Source organism: Stylophora pistillata, chromosome 2 (assembly GCF_964205215.1).
Source record: "Stylophora pistillata chromosome 2, jaStyPist1.2, whole genome shotgun sequence".
In the NCBI taxonomy this organism is placed as follows: Eukaryota; Metazoa; Cnidaria; class Anthozoa; order Scleractinia; family Pocilloporidae; genus Stylophora; species Stylophora pistillata.
The window spans coordinates 4,143,561-4,159,700 of NC_142520.1; the positions used below are offsets into that span (position 1 = coordinate 4,143,561).

The following is a 16,140-nucleotide window of genomic DNA, read 5'->3' on the forward strand; positions in this document are numbered from 1 at the left end:
GGAAAAAAAAAATTATAATGTGATTAAAAAAATGATATGGAGTTGAAGCAAAGTATGCACGAGCTAGGTAGTTCGAGCGGAAAAAGTAAAATGACACTAAAAGTTAAACCCTTCCCCCTTCTTATCATTCCATCAAGTTCCTCTGACAATTAATCTGTACACATTTCTACACCTTAGTGAAGAGGGAGAGAAGCACTGTAAACGCAAAATGTCTCACCTTACAATACAAAACAATGCACCGATAAAGTCTGGAGCAAGACCTTCCCGGCCTGTAGTCCAGCGAAAGAGATCTTAAGAGCCACTGACCATAAGTACTGAGAATCCGCCGACAGTTGCAGAGTTTCTTAATTCATTTAATTTTTTCTAAATGACCCTTTTAATGAACCTTTTTCGGAAATTATAACAAAAAGTTCCATCACGCTTTTTTTTTTTTTCCCGAGATATCGAATAGTTAAAAAATACGCCTAGATAGACTTTGTCCGCCAACCGTAAAGCGATGAAAGATTAACCGACTTCGACAGTTTCGTACGCTACAACGGGATGCAATCCCGCTTTTAAACTTTATTTGCTGGAAGATGGTCCTTTTATCTCTTAGAAAATATAAATTTCTGGTTGTTACGTTTAAGTCTGAGTAGGGACCCGTTGAAATAGAGTACCTCCCGTCTCTTTCGCAGAGGTAAAATAAGGGTCAACTTCAGTGGCCCATGAAGAGGTCTGCCATATATAATTTCCAGATCATTAATATACACCACCAGAAGTTTTATTTTTACATTTGAACTCCTCCGCTGAATAGCTCTCACGACCCATTTAAAGACCTTTAAAAATATCTGGTATGATATATTTACAAATCAAAACATACATCATCTTAAAGGTTCATCTTTGTAGATTAATTTCTCAAAGTTTCTTTCTTGGCCCGCCATAGGTAACGCGCCCAGCTTGAAAAGAGTTCGGGGCTAAATTAAAAAAAAAAAATGTGATGCAATCCGTTGAACGACTGTCACGCAAGAGGTCATGTGTTTGGTACATTCCTGGCCAAGCTACGTTACTGCGGCGCATTTAATTTTATGTAGTAATATCAGGAATCGAAATCACTTTGTCGCAGTTCAAAATCAGTAGACATTAGAAACAAATTATTTATTGATGCCTAAATATAATTACATACACCTTAAAGTTAAATTTTCATAGACTATTAGATGTTTTTCATTAGACAGGGAGGAGTGAGAGGAAGCCTTCCCTCTTCGTACAAAGTTCACTTTCATTTCTAGAAATGAAGATATAATCAAAGTGCCTTATGGTTTCTAAAAAAGGAATAACGACGATAAGTAGATAAATAAAATAATGAATAGACTAAATGAAACATCTGAGGAAGATTTTCTTTCACGGTGATTAAATCCTAACCATTTCTAATGGATACTCATTGGTGAGCAAGTTTAAGTTTGAAAACAAAAAATGTTTTTTTCCTTCTGAGATACCCTAGGTAGGTCCCTTACTCTCAGGAATTGTCTCTTGGATGTGGCTTTCGATTTCTACACCATCTGACCTTGGTTATATCCGGTACTCATTCTCGACATAAAGGATACTTCTCATGATGATTACTTGAACTGTTATATTATTATAATTTGGATCAAATGCAAAGCTATCCGAGCCTCAGCTTCAGAAGGTTATAATAATAATAATGATTTAATATTTCTATTGCGCAAATTAACATGTGGATATGATCAAATGCGCATCACAACACTTTTCGGGGGACTTTGGCCGGACTGCATCAGCAGTTTACAAACAATCGAAGGAAACGTGTTTGAAGATGCCCCCTCCCCCCAGTTCCCAGTAAATAGGCCAGACCACATCACAGTAATCTCGTGAGTGGGTTCTTATCCAGCTCTTCTGAGTCGTTCCAAACTTTCTGAATGTACTTAATTTAAGATGTACACAGATCTAGACTGTGGAAAAAGACTACGATGCCGATTCAGATCTCAGGGACTTTAACACCACTTTCATTGTTATTGCGAGGCTGGACAGGAATATTTCTCGGAAAAACGATATTCCCATCAGTTTCATTCACTTGCGAGGCTCGCTTAATGCTCGTTCCTTCATCTATAGTTGGGGTGACGCCAGTGATCCTTCTTTTAAAGCGAGATCTAATCTGCAAGGAAAAGGTGAAATCAAAACGATTACAAGAGTTTTAAAACTGATCGTGCTTTGAATTGGATCGATATAACCATGGAATTAAATTCTTATTAGAAAGTCGAAGCCTAGCTAGAAAGAAATCTGACCAAAGGTACAAAGGGAGCTAAGAACAACATTGAATAACATACCTCTGAGTTTCTTACGCAGTGAAGGAGAAATATTAAGAAGCCCTGTTAAATCATAAAGTGGGATATCAAGTTAACGCCTGCAGTATAACTTTTTTTATTGCCTGTGTGTAGACTCATAAAGCTTTCATCTACGCCCTCCACCCTTAGTTCCCTGAATATGCAATTTCATGGTCAGAAAAATGTCCAAATTACTGGTATTAATCACAAGTTCTCTATTTTTTTACAAGTTGCTTTACGCTAAGTTTAGCACGTGGTAAAGGCACGACAATATGCGTGACAGTGACACTACTTATATTATAAGATCGATAATATAAGATAAATTTTATGAGATGAGGAAAACCATCATCATTGAAGATTCAAGATCGTGAGATTGGTTTTATGATTTTATTTGTTATTTTTAATTTCGGAAAATTAAATTTTACTTTTTCTTATCATTGTAAAGAGTGATCGGTATTCTTATTTGACAACATTAGAATCCTGATTGTCTGTTTTTTATTTAATTTTTTTTTCTCGTTAACGTTATTTACTTAAGAACGCTATAACTGTTGAAAGCTTAATAGCCGTAGGGGGTCTATTTTCCAAGCATGTGGCAATGGGATAGAACGTTCGCTTAAAAAGGCAGTTGAGTATCAGAGAGAGCTGAGTATTCATAATAGACAGTGGTGAACTTGTACTCTCACATGAGTAGGGTGTATCTCATATGAGTAGAGATAAACTCTGATTACTGACTTCAACTTTGGTGAGATTTATCAAAACAGAAGTAACCCAGTTAGCTAACTCATATTGGACGGAATTCATTTTATAAAATTTGTGTTTAGTTTACCTGAGTGGAGTTGAGAAGTGTGAAAATGTAGGCGAACGCTTTATGCAAGGACAACAGAAGACCAAATAGCCACGTGATCCCCAGCAAAGGAATCATCACCATGCATGCCCTGACACCAAGCCTACAAAATCATGGAAAAAATTAAAGAAGAAGAAGATAGGTTGCTTTCATTTTCGTAAGTAGGTATTACTTGTAAAAGGAAGCAAAGAAAAAGGCGAATGGCTCACCGTGACTTATATTGTACTGGCGCCGCTGACATACTCACCTTATTTGTTGACTGTGTTTGTCTTTCGCCTGATCCATGATTGTCATTTCCTTGATAACTCGCCCGAGTAGCATTACGTTTAACTGAAAAAAAAAAAAGAATATGCACTCATCAAACTAAATCAAAAACAACATGATTTCGAGGTAGAGCTAAGTTTGCACTTAAGGTAACGGACGTAAAAAGTTTGACGCTTCCCCCTCCTTATCATCCCACTAAGTTTCTCAGGTTTACCTGAAAATGCGTTCGTACACATTTATGTACCTGGGTGGAGAGGAAGAAAAGCACTGTACTCACAAAATGTCTCGCCTAACAACACAAGACAATCAACCGTTAAAGTTTCCTACCAGAGGCCCATTTCTCGAAAGTCCCGGTAACTTAACGGGCCCGTAAAGCTGTTCTGTTTTCATTCAAGATGTCGATTTAAAAATTTTTGAAAATGATATAACAAAACTATTAGTTAAAGAAACAAAAAAGGACTGGTTTGGGTGTCCGAACCTGCTTTTTTATCCTTTAAATTTTGATTTTAAAACATGGCTTCGGGTACGTGAAGTTACCGGGACTTTCGAGAAACGGGCCCGTGGACTTCTTAACCTGCCGTCCAGTGCGATAACCGCTTAATGCGTCCTCTAACAATGGGGTCTCCCAAAGGAAAACATACACTTTACATTTCGCGGAATACTATCGAACATAGTGAATGAAGTTAGAGGTAAGTGGTAAGAAAGAAAACATCGTCGCGATTCTAACGATAACTGAAGGCAAAACGTGAAAGCGAATAAACCTTAGGAATTTAACTTACCAACTCAATCAGGACAACGAAAACAACAAATATCCATATCATCCCGTTAGCAGATGAAATCCAGCAGCTGAAGTAAATTAGGTATCGGAAACTTTGATAAATTATCAATTAATGATTTATTATTGTGTACATGCACGTACACAGTATCCTCTATGCCCGGTTTGCTTGCAAGTAAAAATCACAAGAGAAATAACAAAATAAAACGAACAAACGAAAAGGCAGAAAACGACGATTCGTAAAAAAAACTCATGGATCAGGAGAAAAAATTCCTCAATGCTTACAATTTTTTACTGACATAGCTTGTAATCCCCTGTTCGCTTCCTGCTGCAATGCCCAGCGATATGGAGACGACGAGGGCGGGTAGACCTGTGCATTTGAAACTCGAAGTGATTACAATGTCAAACTACAAGGCTGTGGTGATGATGGTAGTGATGAAGGTGATGACAATGGTGCAGGTAATTATTCATGTTTTGCTTTTCAAACAATTATCAATGAGAGTATGACAAGTTTTGAATGCATTTTTACCCCATGAAAATCCATGTGACACCTCCATCTTGTCGGAGATGTTGTAAACTTTTACAACAAATAGGTAAAGATAAATTCCTTCCACAAGCATCCAGCAGAAAGCGGCCATCAGGAGATACTGCACTAAAGCTGCTATTGTAACACAGGCAGACTACACAGGATAGAAAAATTGGCATGGACTGAATAAGTTAACAGCAGGTTACCGTCATAATGATTAACCCAAAGAGACCACGTTTTTGATGTAATATCTCACCTTGTTCTCAACAGCACCAATTCCGGTTAGAAAGATAATTTGCCCTGCACCAAGCGAGGTGACTAGACTCACTCGGATCTGAGATAAAGGTCCCCACATGTCTCTAATCAAAATTAAACAAATGATTTGTAAGAGGACTCCTCCATATCAGTTCTATCCTCATTTTATACAAGGCCATGTTATATACTTTGGGAAACAAAAGATAATTCGACTTGGCTCATATCAGTTTACACGTCTAAGCTGATAATAGCTGTTGTTGGATCTAAAATATCGGCTTGCTTTACAATGCTTCCGTGAAATTATGTCAGATACTTACGTAAGAACAGCATAACTGATGATTGTTAAAGTGATTCCAACTAAAGAGAAGGACAAGCCCACGTATGTAAGAATATTCAGCGCCTTTTCGTCAGTCTTGAAAATGAATGCAAAAAACAGAGATTTAATGATGATTACAGAAAAAGGTTACATACCTTACACCCCGTTTAACACCGACGCGGGAGAAAGCGCCACGCCCATAGATGGTGCCTTCTGAAAGCAATGTATGTATCTTCCGCAATATCCCTACCTTAATTAAACTGTTACCGCTTGTTCCACTGTCAAACTGCATAAGAACTGCGAAGTGAGTAAGATGATTGCAGCTGCACTCGGTGTAAGTTTCGTTCCTAGAATGTAGGAGACATCCTTGCCCTGACCATCTAGAGGGCAGGCAGAAAGCATTTAGAAAAACGGTCCTAAAATTCTCCCCCTAACGCCCCACCCCCCCCCCCCCGCCCCACCCCCCCCCCCCCCGTTAAAAAAAAAAATAAAACAAAACAAAACAAAGCAAAACAACGGACAGCTCTATCGACCACCTTTTATACGCAAGCCTGGGAAAGAGGAGAAGGAGTAAGAAGTGAGCATACTATATGATTCGCCACTGACAAAAGCCTTACATGTATGAAAGAAAAGTCCTGGAGAAACTTGATAATTGGAGTGAACGATGTCATTTATTAATTTAAAGTTACTTACCTGTTCTCAAAAGTATCCCAAAACATGCAGCTTCTGTCCAAAGGTGCAGGCTAAAACCGTGAAATTACCATTATTTTTAAGTAATTCAGCGTCTTGCGGGCTAATATATATGGAGGTGAAAGTGCTCTCGCCGCAATGTTTCAGACTTCTCCCCCATTTGTGATACATTTGAAGAGTTTCTTCCCAATATTTCTAGTCTAGTTTGCCTCTCTTTGAGAAGCGCGTTAAAAAGAAAGAAGGCCTTTAAGCCATAATAAATCTAATGCTAAGAACTTAATATAAAATAAAGTCCACAATAACAGTAACAGCAAAAACGACAACAAAAGTCAACCAAAAACAAGACTAAAAAGCGCAAATTATAGTACATATAAATACAAACAACGAACGAAAATGCAGACAGAGACAAGGATGGTACAGAAGAGCTGCGTTAAGAGCGATTAATTGGCAAGGTTTACTTATATTATCCAAATATACCAACGCTGCTTAAAAGTCTTTTAAATAGTTACAAACATGGGTGTAACTCTCTCTTGATTAATTATTACTTACCTTCAGGTTTTTAAATTTCAACGTGATATTCTTCCTTAGTTTGGTGTTACTTGGCCATATCGTTGCAGACAATACAAATGTGTTGATGTTCCTAACCAGGATTTCCAATAATTTTGCTAAATGCTTAGATAAAAAAGCTATTGTATGCACTTATTTAATCGAAAGTCTTGACAATTCTGACCAAATTTGTTCTTTATGATCCAAAGTCGACAAAGCGGAATTCCTAGTCTGCCTTTTTTAATATGCATTCATTTTTTTTTCTATGTATATCATTCAGATGTCAAAAGTCCCTCGAAAGACCAACTAATAACAAATAAAACAATGCAAGACAAATAAAAGTAGAAGGAAAAAAAAAAAGAAAAGAAAAAATGTTATTGAAGACAAAAAAGAAAATTGATAAAAAGTTATTTAAAGAAAATCAAAACAAAAGCGAAATGGAAATTCAAACTGGGATCAAGGACATTGCTCTAAACTTGCCTTGTGTAGCTTATCTATACACCAAAAGAGAACTATACAAACTTAAAGATACTATGTATAGAACTAATTTTTAGCAAACCCTCTTTCTTTGAACGAGACAGAGTTGGCTTGGTTTGGTTGGAACATTTTATGGAGATCTTTGTAAATGACGGCGAGTGCCACTGATCCTAAGACGTAATAATGGAGGACAATTTTATTACTGCCAGTCCAATGACAAAAAGAAGGAGAATCAATCACGGTTTTAAGACCTTACAAGCCTACTGGCTAATTTAAATGGTATGCTTTACGTTTGAATTGGAATAGGATATTTCCACCTACGGACAAATAAAGAAATGAATAAAACAAACAACCAGATTAAAATCTTAGCCATCCAGTTTGATTTTCCTTCGTACATGAAACACAACCTCCCTCTGACCAATAGCACTGATAATCAAAACTATAACAAAATCCTCGAACCTAATTGGTTATCACTAGCCTGATTTGAGCACTTATACGACAGTGTACGCTTCATGCTTGTAATTTGGACAATGTAATAGGAACGTTAAAGGGAGACTATGAAAGTAGACAAGACGTGTTATGTGCGCTCGCTGTTGCCGCGGTTTTCACCGAGTTAACTGTCGTTGTTGCTATTTTTTTTGTTAGTTTTTTTATGAAAACATATTACTTAAGTTTTGCTTCTTTCTTCCATTTGTTGTAGTTTTTATTAACTAATAACAGGACTTCGTGTCGTCCAATTCTGTCCGAACTTGTTTGATTAAAGACCGAATTGGACTCCACTCGGTCCTTTTACCATTATCAATCGCCAAAAAATTTGGACGATACAACAAAAAATGTGTAATTTTCTACTCTTAAAAGAATGACAAATATATCTCTCCAACCGTTATCCAAGCCTGCAGTGGGAAGGCTGAGGAAGTTTTCTCCTTTATCATCCCGAAGTTGGACATCACTCTCATTTTCCTTAAAAATCTTCCTGACCGAAAAATCTAATTCAAAAAAGACTTATTCTAAGTGCAGGCTGAAATAAATAAGGATGCTTTTGTATTAGTCACAACTTACCGTTGTCAAAATATTTAGGGCTAAAAGGGCTGAAAACTATCACTTAGAAGAAGTTAATGTAAGCTCTTCGGAATGATCATCAGTGAAAGGAGCGTTCTCAATTTGAATTTCGGATAAAGTGTAGGTGATAATTTTTGAATCATAAAACATATATCATCGCAACGGATTCGAAGGTTTTTTTCATTTTTTATTATCTTTTATTACTTTTTATTACATTCTATTACGAAACTCTACAGAATTGAAAGACCTCTTTGAGACAATTGGTGCGCGATAGGAATTCGCTTATATGAACAACCTTTAAGGGAGGTTTGATACCTGTCGCCAACAGGACTCGATGAAGGGTTGATGGTGACAAAGCTTGCACCCAAAATCAATATTTTAAAGCAAGTATTGCCCTAGCATATTTTTTCTCAATTATCCAAGAAAAATATATGATTAATTTTCCTGACCTTCGTATTAGAAATCAAGAAAACTCCCAAATCAGCTTTTTTTAAGATTTACTCACCTGCATGTTCACCACGAATGTAAATCTTAGGTGCAGTTTCATTAAGATGATGTTGTGAATATTTCCCGATGAGCTCCTCCAAATCAGTAACGGAGAGAAGAGCACGTTTAATCTTTTCTTGATTTACTTCATATCCAAAGGAGTTTATCACTTCTTTTAGGATGGTGTCGACAAGTTTCTTGTTTGGAAACTGAGGAGGCTAAAATAAAAAAAGAAAATTCGAGCAGGAATAAGGCGGTTAACATATATCATCTTGTAGCCTTACTCTTAAAGGAATAAATAAATTAATGGTTAGAAAGTTTATGAAAAAGCTCTGTAAAGAGTAAAATGAAAATTAGGCACTGTTGCACAAGAATCAATGCACTTACTTTGATCACTGTTGTTAGCTTAATGGCAGTAAAACCCCTTGCCCAGCAATGTTTCACTTTGATACTGCCAAAATACAACGAGTCTGTTGTGTTAATAGAAAGCTTTTTGCGAGGGTTTCTGCACCTCCACATTTGCTTACAGCTCGATGTCCAATTGGACGACTGCCTGAAACAAGAAGCCAACTGCTCACACCAAGATTCACAACATCCCCGGTCAATAGATGTATCTGTCTCATTGCGACAAATGATCCTATGCCAGTTCTGACGCCATTGGCCAATACACTGCTGGCAGTCCATACCGATCAGCTGTGAGTAACTGAGTGTTTCGTTAAGGCTGGAGCAATGCTTATCTGCGTTGCAAAAGTGAACATTTAGTAGAAACATTTTAAAACATCTACGATTTTCCTCGTTTGCACACATACTGTCTTTTATTCTTTTATATTATCATTTTTTTTGTAGATCAATTTTTTCCCACTCACGTCTTGTTTCTTGGACTTTCAGGAACAAATTATACTCGGTAAAGACTCATAGCAGTTTCTTGCTTTTACCTTTCTGTTTAATAGTTATCAGTTTCCAATTTTTACTTTAAGCTCGCTAAAGGCAGAAACGAGTGGTTGGTATTACTAGTTTATGGAAAAACACAAAGTTATTACGATGGTTAGACCCTCAGTTTATTCTGACTTCAGCTGTCTTTTTCTATTTTATTATCTTCTATCTGTTTAATGGTTTGGGATAGGGAGCTACTTTGAAATTGATGTCACAGTCTAAAGTTTATAGGCCAAACCTTCCTCTTTGTTTGTTTGTTTGTTTGTTTTTTTTTGTTTACCTCTTTTGTGGGGACAATTACCAGCAATAACAAATCAGTGATCTTCCCGAGTAATTCGCTTCTTAACATCTATTAGGCGATAGATGATGTTTTGTTTAACCCTTGACGGCAGAGACGAACACTTTAGATAATGTTGAACCCTTAAAAATTCCCTATTCCTTTTTCCGACAAAGAAAATACAAACCTTGAGCTGAAATTAGCATGGCCTTAGTCGCTGTGGGAGAGAGGAAACCAGACAAATGTAAACCACCAATCATAAAAAGTAATTCCCTAATTCAGAGCCATGCCAGGTAAGGGGGGGGGGGTAGTAGGGGGGGTTAGGCAGATGAATTAATTGCGAGACAAGCACTACTATAATAAGATGCCAATGGGGTGCACTCAAAATGTGCAATGCAAATTCGATTGGGTGCAAAACCTCCCTAATTCGGTGTAAGAGTTTACTTACAAAGGGTTTCCTGAAAGTTAACTAGGTGGCAGCAACTACTAACATCTGGGAGGTGCCAAAAGAGGTGCCAAAATTAAAGGAATTTTCCTGTCTATAAGTTTGAACTCCTTAAGGCGCCGATTAAATCGTTCCACATGAATTCTAGCTTTGGCAATCCGACGGGTTTCCAGTTCTTCTGCAGCATTGAGACTTTTCCTCCCTTTCAAAAATGGTGAGATTTTCAGTTCCCCTTGTACAGGATTCAGCAGCTCACGCATTGTAAAACCACGGTCAGCCAACACTAAGTCATTAGGTTTCAGGTACCTCATGATACCATTCTTCTTTGAAGATTTGGACATCATCAATATCCCCTTCAAAAAAAATCAGACACAAAGCAGGCACCACCATTTGGGGTCACTGCGATGAGACATTTGAATATGTTGGTGTGTTTGTACAAAGAGAAAGTGTTACCCTGCCTGGCAAAGTTCCTGTAACATTCTACTGGAAATTCTGTACAGTCCACAACACACCTTATGTTCTTCCTAGTTTTGAAAACCTTAGGCAGGAACTTCTTGAGTTGTGATCTCTGCGGAAACATGTAACTGTGCATGTCTCTAAATGATTTATACATCAGCTGAATGTTAGTATCTTTCGCAGCTGGGTTTGCTCTGTATTTCTGTCCGGGGTGCTGAGAAGAGCTGCCAAAGTCCTGAGAGAAAAACCTCTCCTCAGTCTCACCAGGCAGATAAATGGTTGGACTCTTGTTGAAAACTGACAATTTGGGCCCGTGTTTGCTTTTACCATCGCAGAGGAAGCCTCACAGGCTTATTTAACGGATAAACATGGTCAAGGAGATTATGGAGAACTTCAAACTGTGAAGATGTGAGGCCAACGAAATATTTCATGAGGGATGAATTTTTCACAGTGTTTTCGTAAGACAGACTACTTACGATCTTGGGAGCCTGATAATGTGGTCTCTTCAGGGCGACTTTGTTCTTCAACCTCCTTGTGTCAACCTTGGCAGAAAGAATGTACTTAGAAAATGCAGTCTGTGAGCCTTGATCAACGACCAAACTTCCAGTCACAGGGTTTTCATACACGTGAACACAGACATTATCTTCAGTTACTACTGTTGAATCGGTTGCAGGCGTCATAGAATACTTAGTTTCCTCTAGTTCGTCTATCGGCAAAGAAACGTCTAATTCCTTTTCACATTTATCCCCAAGAAGCAATTCTCTCTTACTCACTTGCTTTCATCTTGGGTTTGGTGCCTTTCGCTTTCGAGCACGTGCGCGACTGGCTTCTGCTGGCTTTAGATTTGCCTTTAGACGATCGGGATGTTCCCTAGTGGGGCCTTTTTCGCCGGGCCAATCAAGGGCACAAATGTACGTATTTCTTGAGATATTCTTTTCGGTAAAGAATTCCCTCGAACAAGCCACTAACCATCTTCTGCACTTCTCGATGTCTTGCGTCGGTTTAGGAAATGGGATGAAAGCTTTCTTTCCGGACTCCTTCAATTCTTTGAGCGATTTTGGCCATTTCTCCGGGTACCTTGAGTCGGTTTTGCAATTACCCCAACAGAAATCCTTGGTACCAACCATTGTTCTTCCTTCGAGGAAGTACAGACCGCGATTTGCTCGATTTTTTACAAATTTTGCTCACATACTGTCGCCAACCGGCATACATTCACTTATGATAGATCGCAATGTTTGTCTGAGTCACGCGGGGGTCTGATGAGACGAGATCTATTTTAGAAATAGTGCGCGACGCCATTGGCTCTTTTACTCCTGAGAATAGATGCAATACCCGAGAATGTATCGACGGAGACTTCCACTTTCTAGCATATATCCTGCAATTATGATTCTTAGCTTTATATCTATACTTTTTTTTAACTAAACTTTTATGTTAAAAGATATAGCATTAAATTGATCACGTGGAAAAAAGCTGACGCGCTAATGGTATAGTTTATGCAAATTTTAATCTTTTAATATTCACATTCAAGATGTACGCTATCTTGGCTTTGAATCAAATTTAAAATTGCGAAGGATGACGTATTTAAATAGTGTATTGATCTAGAGCAAAAAGCTTAATCGTCGCTTTTATTGTCATCCGAAATAGGATCTTGTTTCTATCACTTTTTTCGTAATAATCATGAGGAAATTCATTTTACTTAAAGCACCATTAGGCTCTACCTTTTTTCTGTTAAGTTTTAAATTTTGTAGTTGACGTTTTGAAGCTCGACCCTACACATCTGGTTTGATGCAGTTCGTAGCGCTCTTTCTTAGTGTATTGTTATTCTAATAAGCGAACGAGTTATTTTTTCTTCAAATAAGTTGCATGTTGATTCTTTTGTTTCTATCAAATACGGAAGCGCGTGTTTCAAATCTAAGGAAATCGGAGCGAGAAAGGCGATTATCTGAATACACTTTGAAGCAATATTAAGATGGCTTTGTATCCTCATATAAAAATTCTGGTATAGGCCAATCATTATTCAATTAGAAATGAGTCGCAAAACTAAAACACATTTCAACTTTTTTTCTTTGAAGGGGTGTTTTGATAAACTGCTGCAAGTTCCGTTTTGATAGCATTTCCGCTTTGATCATGATCGCAAAAGAAAAAAAAAAAAAAAAAAAAAAAAAAAAAACTACCATCACTTTTTAAAATATTTTGACGGTGCCTTTCGCCATTAACTGATTTTTAAGGACATTACTGATCCATAAAAGCATAATTGTCCTAGCATATTTGTACATTTAGTTTTTTCAGTTAAAGATTCTTAAATTGAAATTAGAGTGTGGTTTCTGTCGGTAAGTGACAAAATTTTACAAAAGTATTATAAAAGTAAATACCTTTTTGGGGTTTTTCTTTGAAGTTCTAATGACAAGGCAAGTTGCCTCTAATGATAATTTTGATCAGCGTATGACGTTACTCACCTAGAATGAACGTCGCAGCCTGAAATATGCTCGCCAAACCAGATAGCATTTTGATTATCCCTCCTGTTTGCACTCGATGAGACCACTCTATCAATAGATGAAACTCCTCTCAATTGATCCACTCCCAATGAATCAAATATGACGAAAAATATATATTCACTCGAGGAGCTAATGATTCATCCAGTGTGTTTTTATCCACATATCATCCCAGTTATATTACTGGTTATCACCTGCTCTACAATTTCCTCGTAGTTACTCGGCAATTTAGCACGCAATGCATTACTTGATATTCTAAATACAGTATATCATTATTGACCCATTGACTTATTAATAAGTTTTTGTTTAAGAGTTTAAGAGCAGAAAGACTTAGGGATAGAGTATCGTGCCAGCTAGATGATTCAAAAAAAAAAAAGAAGCCGCTTGAAGGGTACCTGCCGTATTATGTCATCTGCAAGATAGCAGCATATGACTACAACTACCAGAATCCTTCAGGTTTTTCCTTGTTGCATTGTTTTGTTATTTTCAGTTAGGGCTTACTTTATTACAAGCCTCTCTAAGTCAACTAAAGTTTTATTTCAAAATCAAATAATATTAAACTTTGCTATGGATAGCTATCGAGAAAATGCTCATTAAAAATATTAAAAAATATAGAATCGAATAAATAATAATTATAATGAGTATAGTCGTAACAATGAAACTTATGTTAATAATATTAATCTGACTAAAAATTTCTATAAACTACTCCTAAAAACTATGATAATACATCGTGCTTTGCTTTCTCCGAAAAATCGAAAAGCTCAAAATACAGCTAGATGGCAACTACCCCTCCCCCCTCTGCGAAATAATGAAAAATTATGCAACTCCGGCAACTTCCTACGCCCCAACGCGATGTAATTCTGCTCTTAAATTTTGTGTGCTTGCAGATGCTCCTTTTTTTCGTTTTGGAAGTATAAATTAATTGTGATGTTGTTATGCTCAAGTCTTAGACAGTTAGAAATAAGGTACTTTGTGCCTTTTTCGCAACGGTAAAATAAAGGTCAACTTAAATGGCAAGGGTCTGCCACATATAACGGGGTCTGCCATATATATTTACAGATCATAAGATACATCGTCTTAAAGCTATATTCTTATTGTCTAAAAATAGAGAGTCCCTTAAAAAAAGAAAAAAAATTACAGATCTAACTTTATCAGTTTATAAATAAACAAATAAGCAAATAGATGCACAAATTTAAAAAAAAAAAAAAAAAAAAAAAAAAAAACTGAAGAGGTCGTTTTTATCGAATGGTAGGAACCAAAAGCAGTACACTTCTTTTTTTGCCATGAATGTAGGGTTGTGTCATAACAACTTAGCCAGAAATCTTCTATTCTCTTTTTCTGTCTCCGATCGTTTGCTCGTCTAAAAGTCATTTTTCAGAACACAACTCTATCCGTCAGACTTAACAGATTCACGATGACCCTATTATTACTGTTAAACAGTGCTAAGGCTTTGAAGATAAAAAGAGAAGTGCGAAAGAACGTCTTAGATAATCTTTTCGGAATGGAAGGGTGGGTCTGGTGTCTGAAGGTTAATCTGAGTCATCCTTAGATATGGAGAGACTTTTAAGTATTTCTGACGCTCATCTTATTAGAAGTACGTTCACATCTTATCCAGTGAATAGAAAACTGCTATAAAGTTTACTAGCACTTTACCTGAGTAGAGTTAAGGATTACAAAAATGTAGTAGAAGGCGATGTGTAGTGGCAAAAGGAAACCAATCAGCCATGTGATACCCAGCAATGGAGCTAACACTACGCATGCGCGGATGCCCAGCCTGTAATAGACCAAATGACAAAATATTTCATCTGAATTCCTACCTCATTCCTTTTCAGCAGAAATAAGGGAAGACTACAATTCTAAGTTTAAATGAAAGTTATAAATACTCTGGCCATAATGCATGGGGTGACACAATAAGTCGTTTGAAGGCTGTCCAACGAAAACGCACAATGTAAACAACAAGGTATTATGCAAGTCTATTTGCAGTCTTATCTCGCCACTAAAATAATTAGCTTTACAGAGGCATTACAGGGAGAAACATCTCTTATCATCCCACCTGATCTGCTCAGTCTGGTTATCCTTCACCTGCTGGATTGTTGTCATTTTTTTTGGATAACTCGCACAAGGATCACCATGTTGATCTTGAGGGATTTAAGAGGAAAAAAAAAAAGAGAGAATATAAGAACAGAGAAAAAAGAACTATCAGATTTTTTTGTCTCTCTAGCTTCTGCTGTAGGTTTTTCATAAAGGACTTTGAAAGACTCATCAAGAAAACTAATGATTGTCAAAATGTTGTTGAAATCAGTACTGAAACAAATGTTTCAAGATGAGTATGTCCATTTTCATTGAAAAAAAAATTCAATCTACGGCAACTTACAATTGTGATGAGTCAAACGAAGGAAACAAATATCCAGATGATATTGTTAGAGGAGTACATCCAACATCTTATAATCAAAACAATAAAGGGCACAGGTCTAGCTTTCAATTTTGTTTAGTCCTAAAGGAATTAGGGGGCATTTCATGTCAGAATGTGAAATCAAAACCAAAGGATGGGGTAGCATCAGTGCCTTTATATTACTTTGCAAAAATACGCAAACCATCTTTCTGGATGATAGCTTATAAAGTTTCCCGGTCTAGCACATGGAGAGACTGATCCACAGTTTGCAAAAAGGGAGTAGGTGGTGAAAACGGTGAGGCAGACGCCATTTTAGAAGGCCAGAAGGGGGAAGGAAGCAGCTGATATCAAGTTTCTTTAAATTTAGCATCTGTTCTTGTGTTCCCTGAGTCCTTGATAATGATTTACCGATATCATGAGGCAGGTAAAAGAGAAATTGACAGCAGGGCGCTAAATTCCTTTTTTTCGTTGCCCCCTCAACACTTTGGTTTTTTTGGGGGGTTCACGTTTCCAGACTCTCACCACTTTTTTAAACGGTTGATAAAATTAGAAAACAATCAAACTTCAAACTTACTTTTTATCAGTAACATAAGTT

General features: G+C 37.1%; 1 protein-coding gene and 1 pseudogene across 1 annotated transcript; both read right to left on the reverse strand.

The window, feature by feature from the left end:
- Positions 1-1,115: 1,115 nt before the first annotated feature.
- Positions 1,116-13,305, reverse strand: LOC111333003 (adhesion G protein-coupled receptor D1-like). Its single transcript, XM_088750799.1, has 18 exons — positions 13,118-13,305; positions 9,948-9,977; positions 8,938-9,287; positions 8,570-8,768; positions 7,887-7,991; positions 7,088-7,175; positions 6,532-6,622; positions 5,986-6,035; positions 5,543-5,672; positions 5,294-5,388; positions 4,978-5,080; positions 4,725-4,875; positions 4,481-4,565; positions 4,200-4,266; positions 3,404-3,486; positions 3,139-3,259; positions 2,316-2,357; positions 1,116-2,143 (listed from the first exon to the last, which is right to left on the reverse strand). Exons 1-18 carry the CDS (start codon positions 13,164-13,166, stop codon positions 1,967-1,969), a joined length of 2,016 nt encoding a protein of 671 aa, XP_088606925.1. The 5' UTR covers positions 13,167-13,305; the 3' UTR covers positions 1,116-1,966.
- On the reverse strand, positions 10,069-11,788 carry LOC148736738 (uncharacterized; annotated as a pseudogene).
- Positions 13,306-16,140: the final 2,835 nt, after the last annotated feature.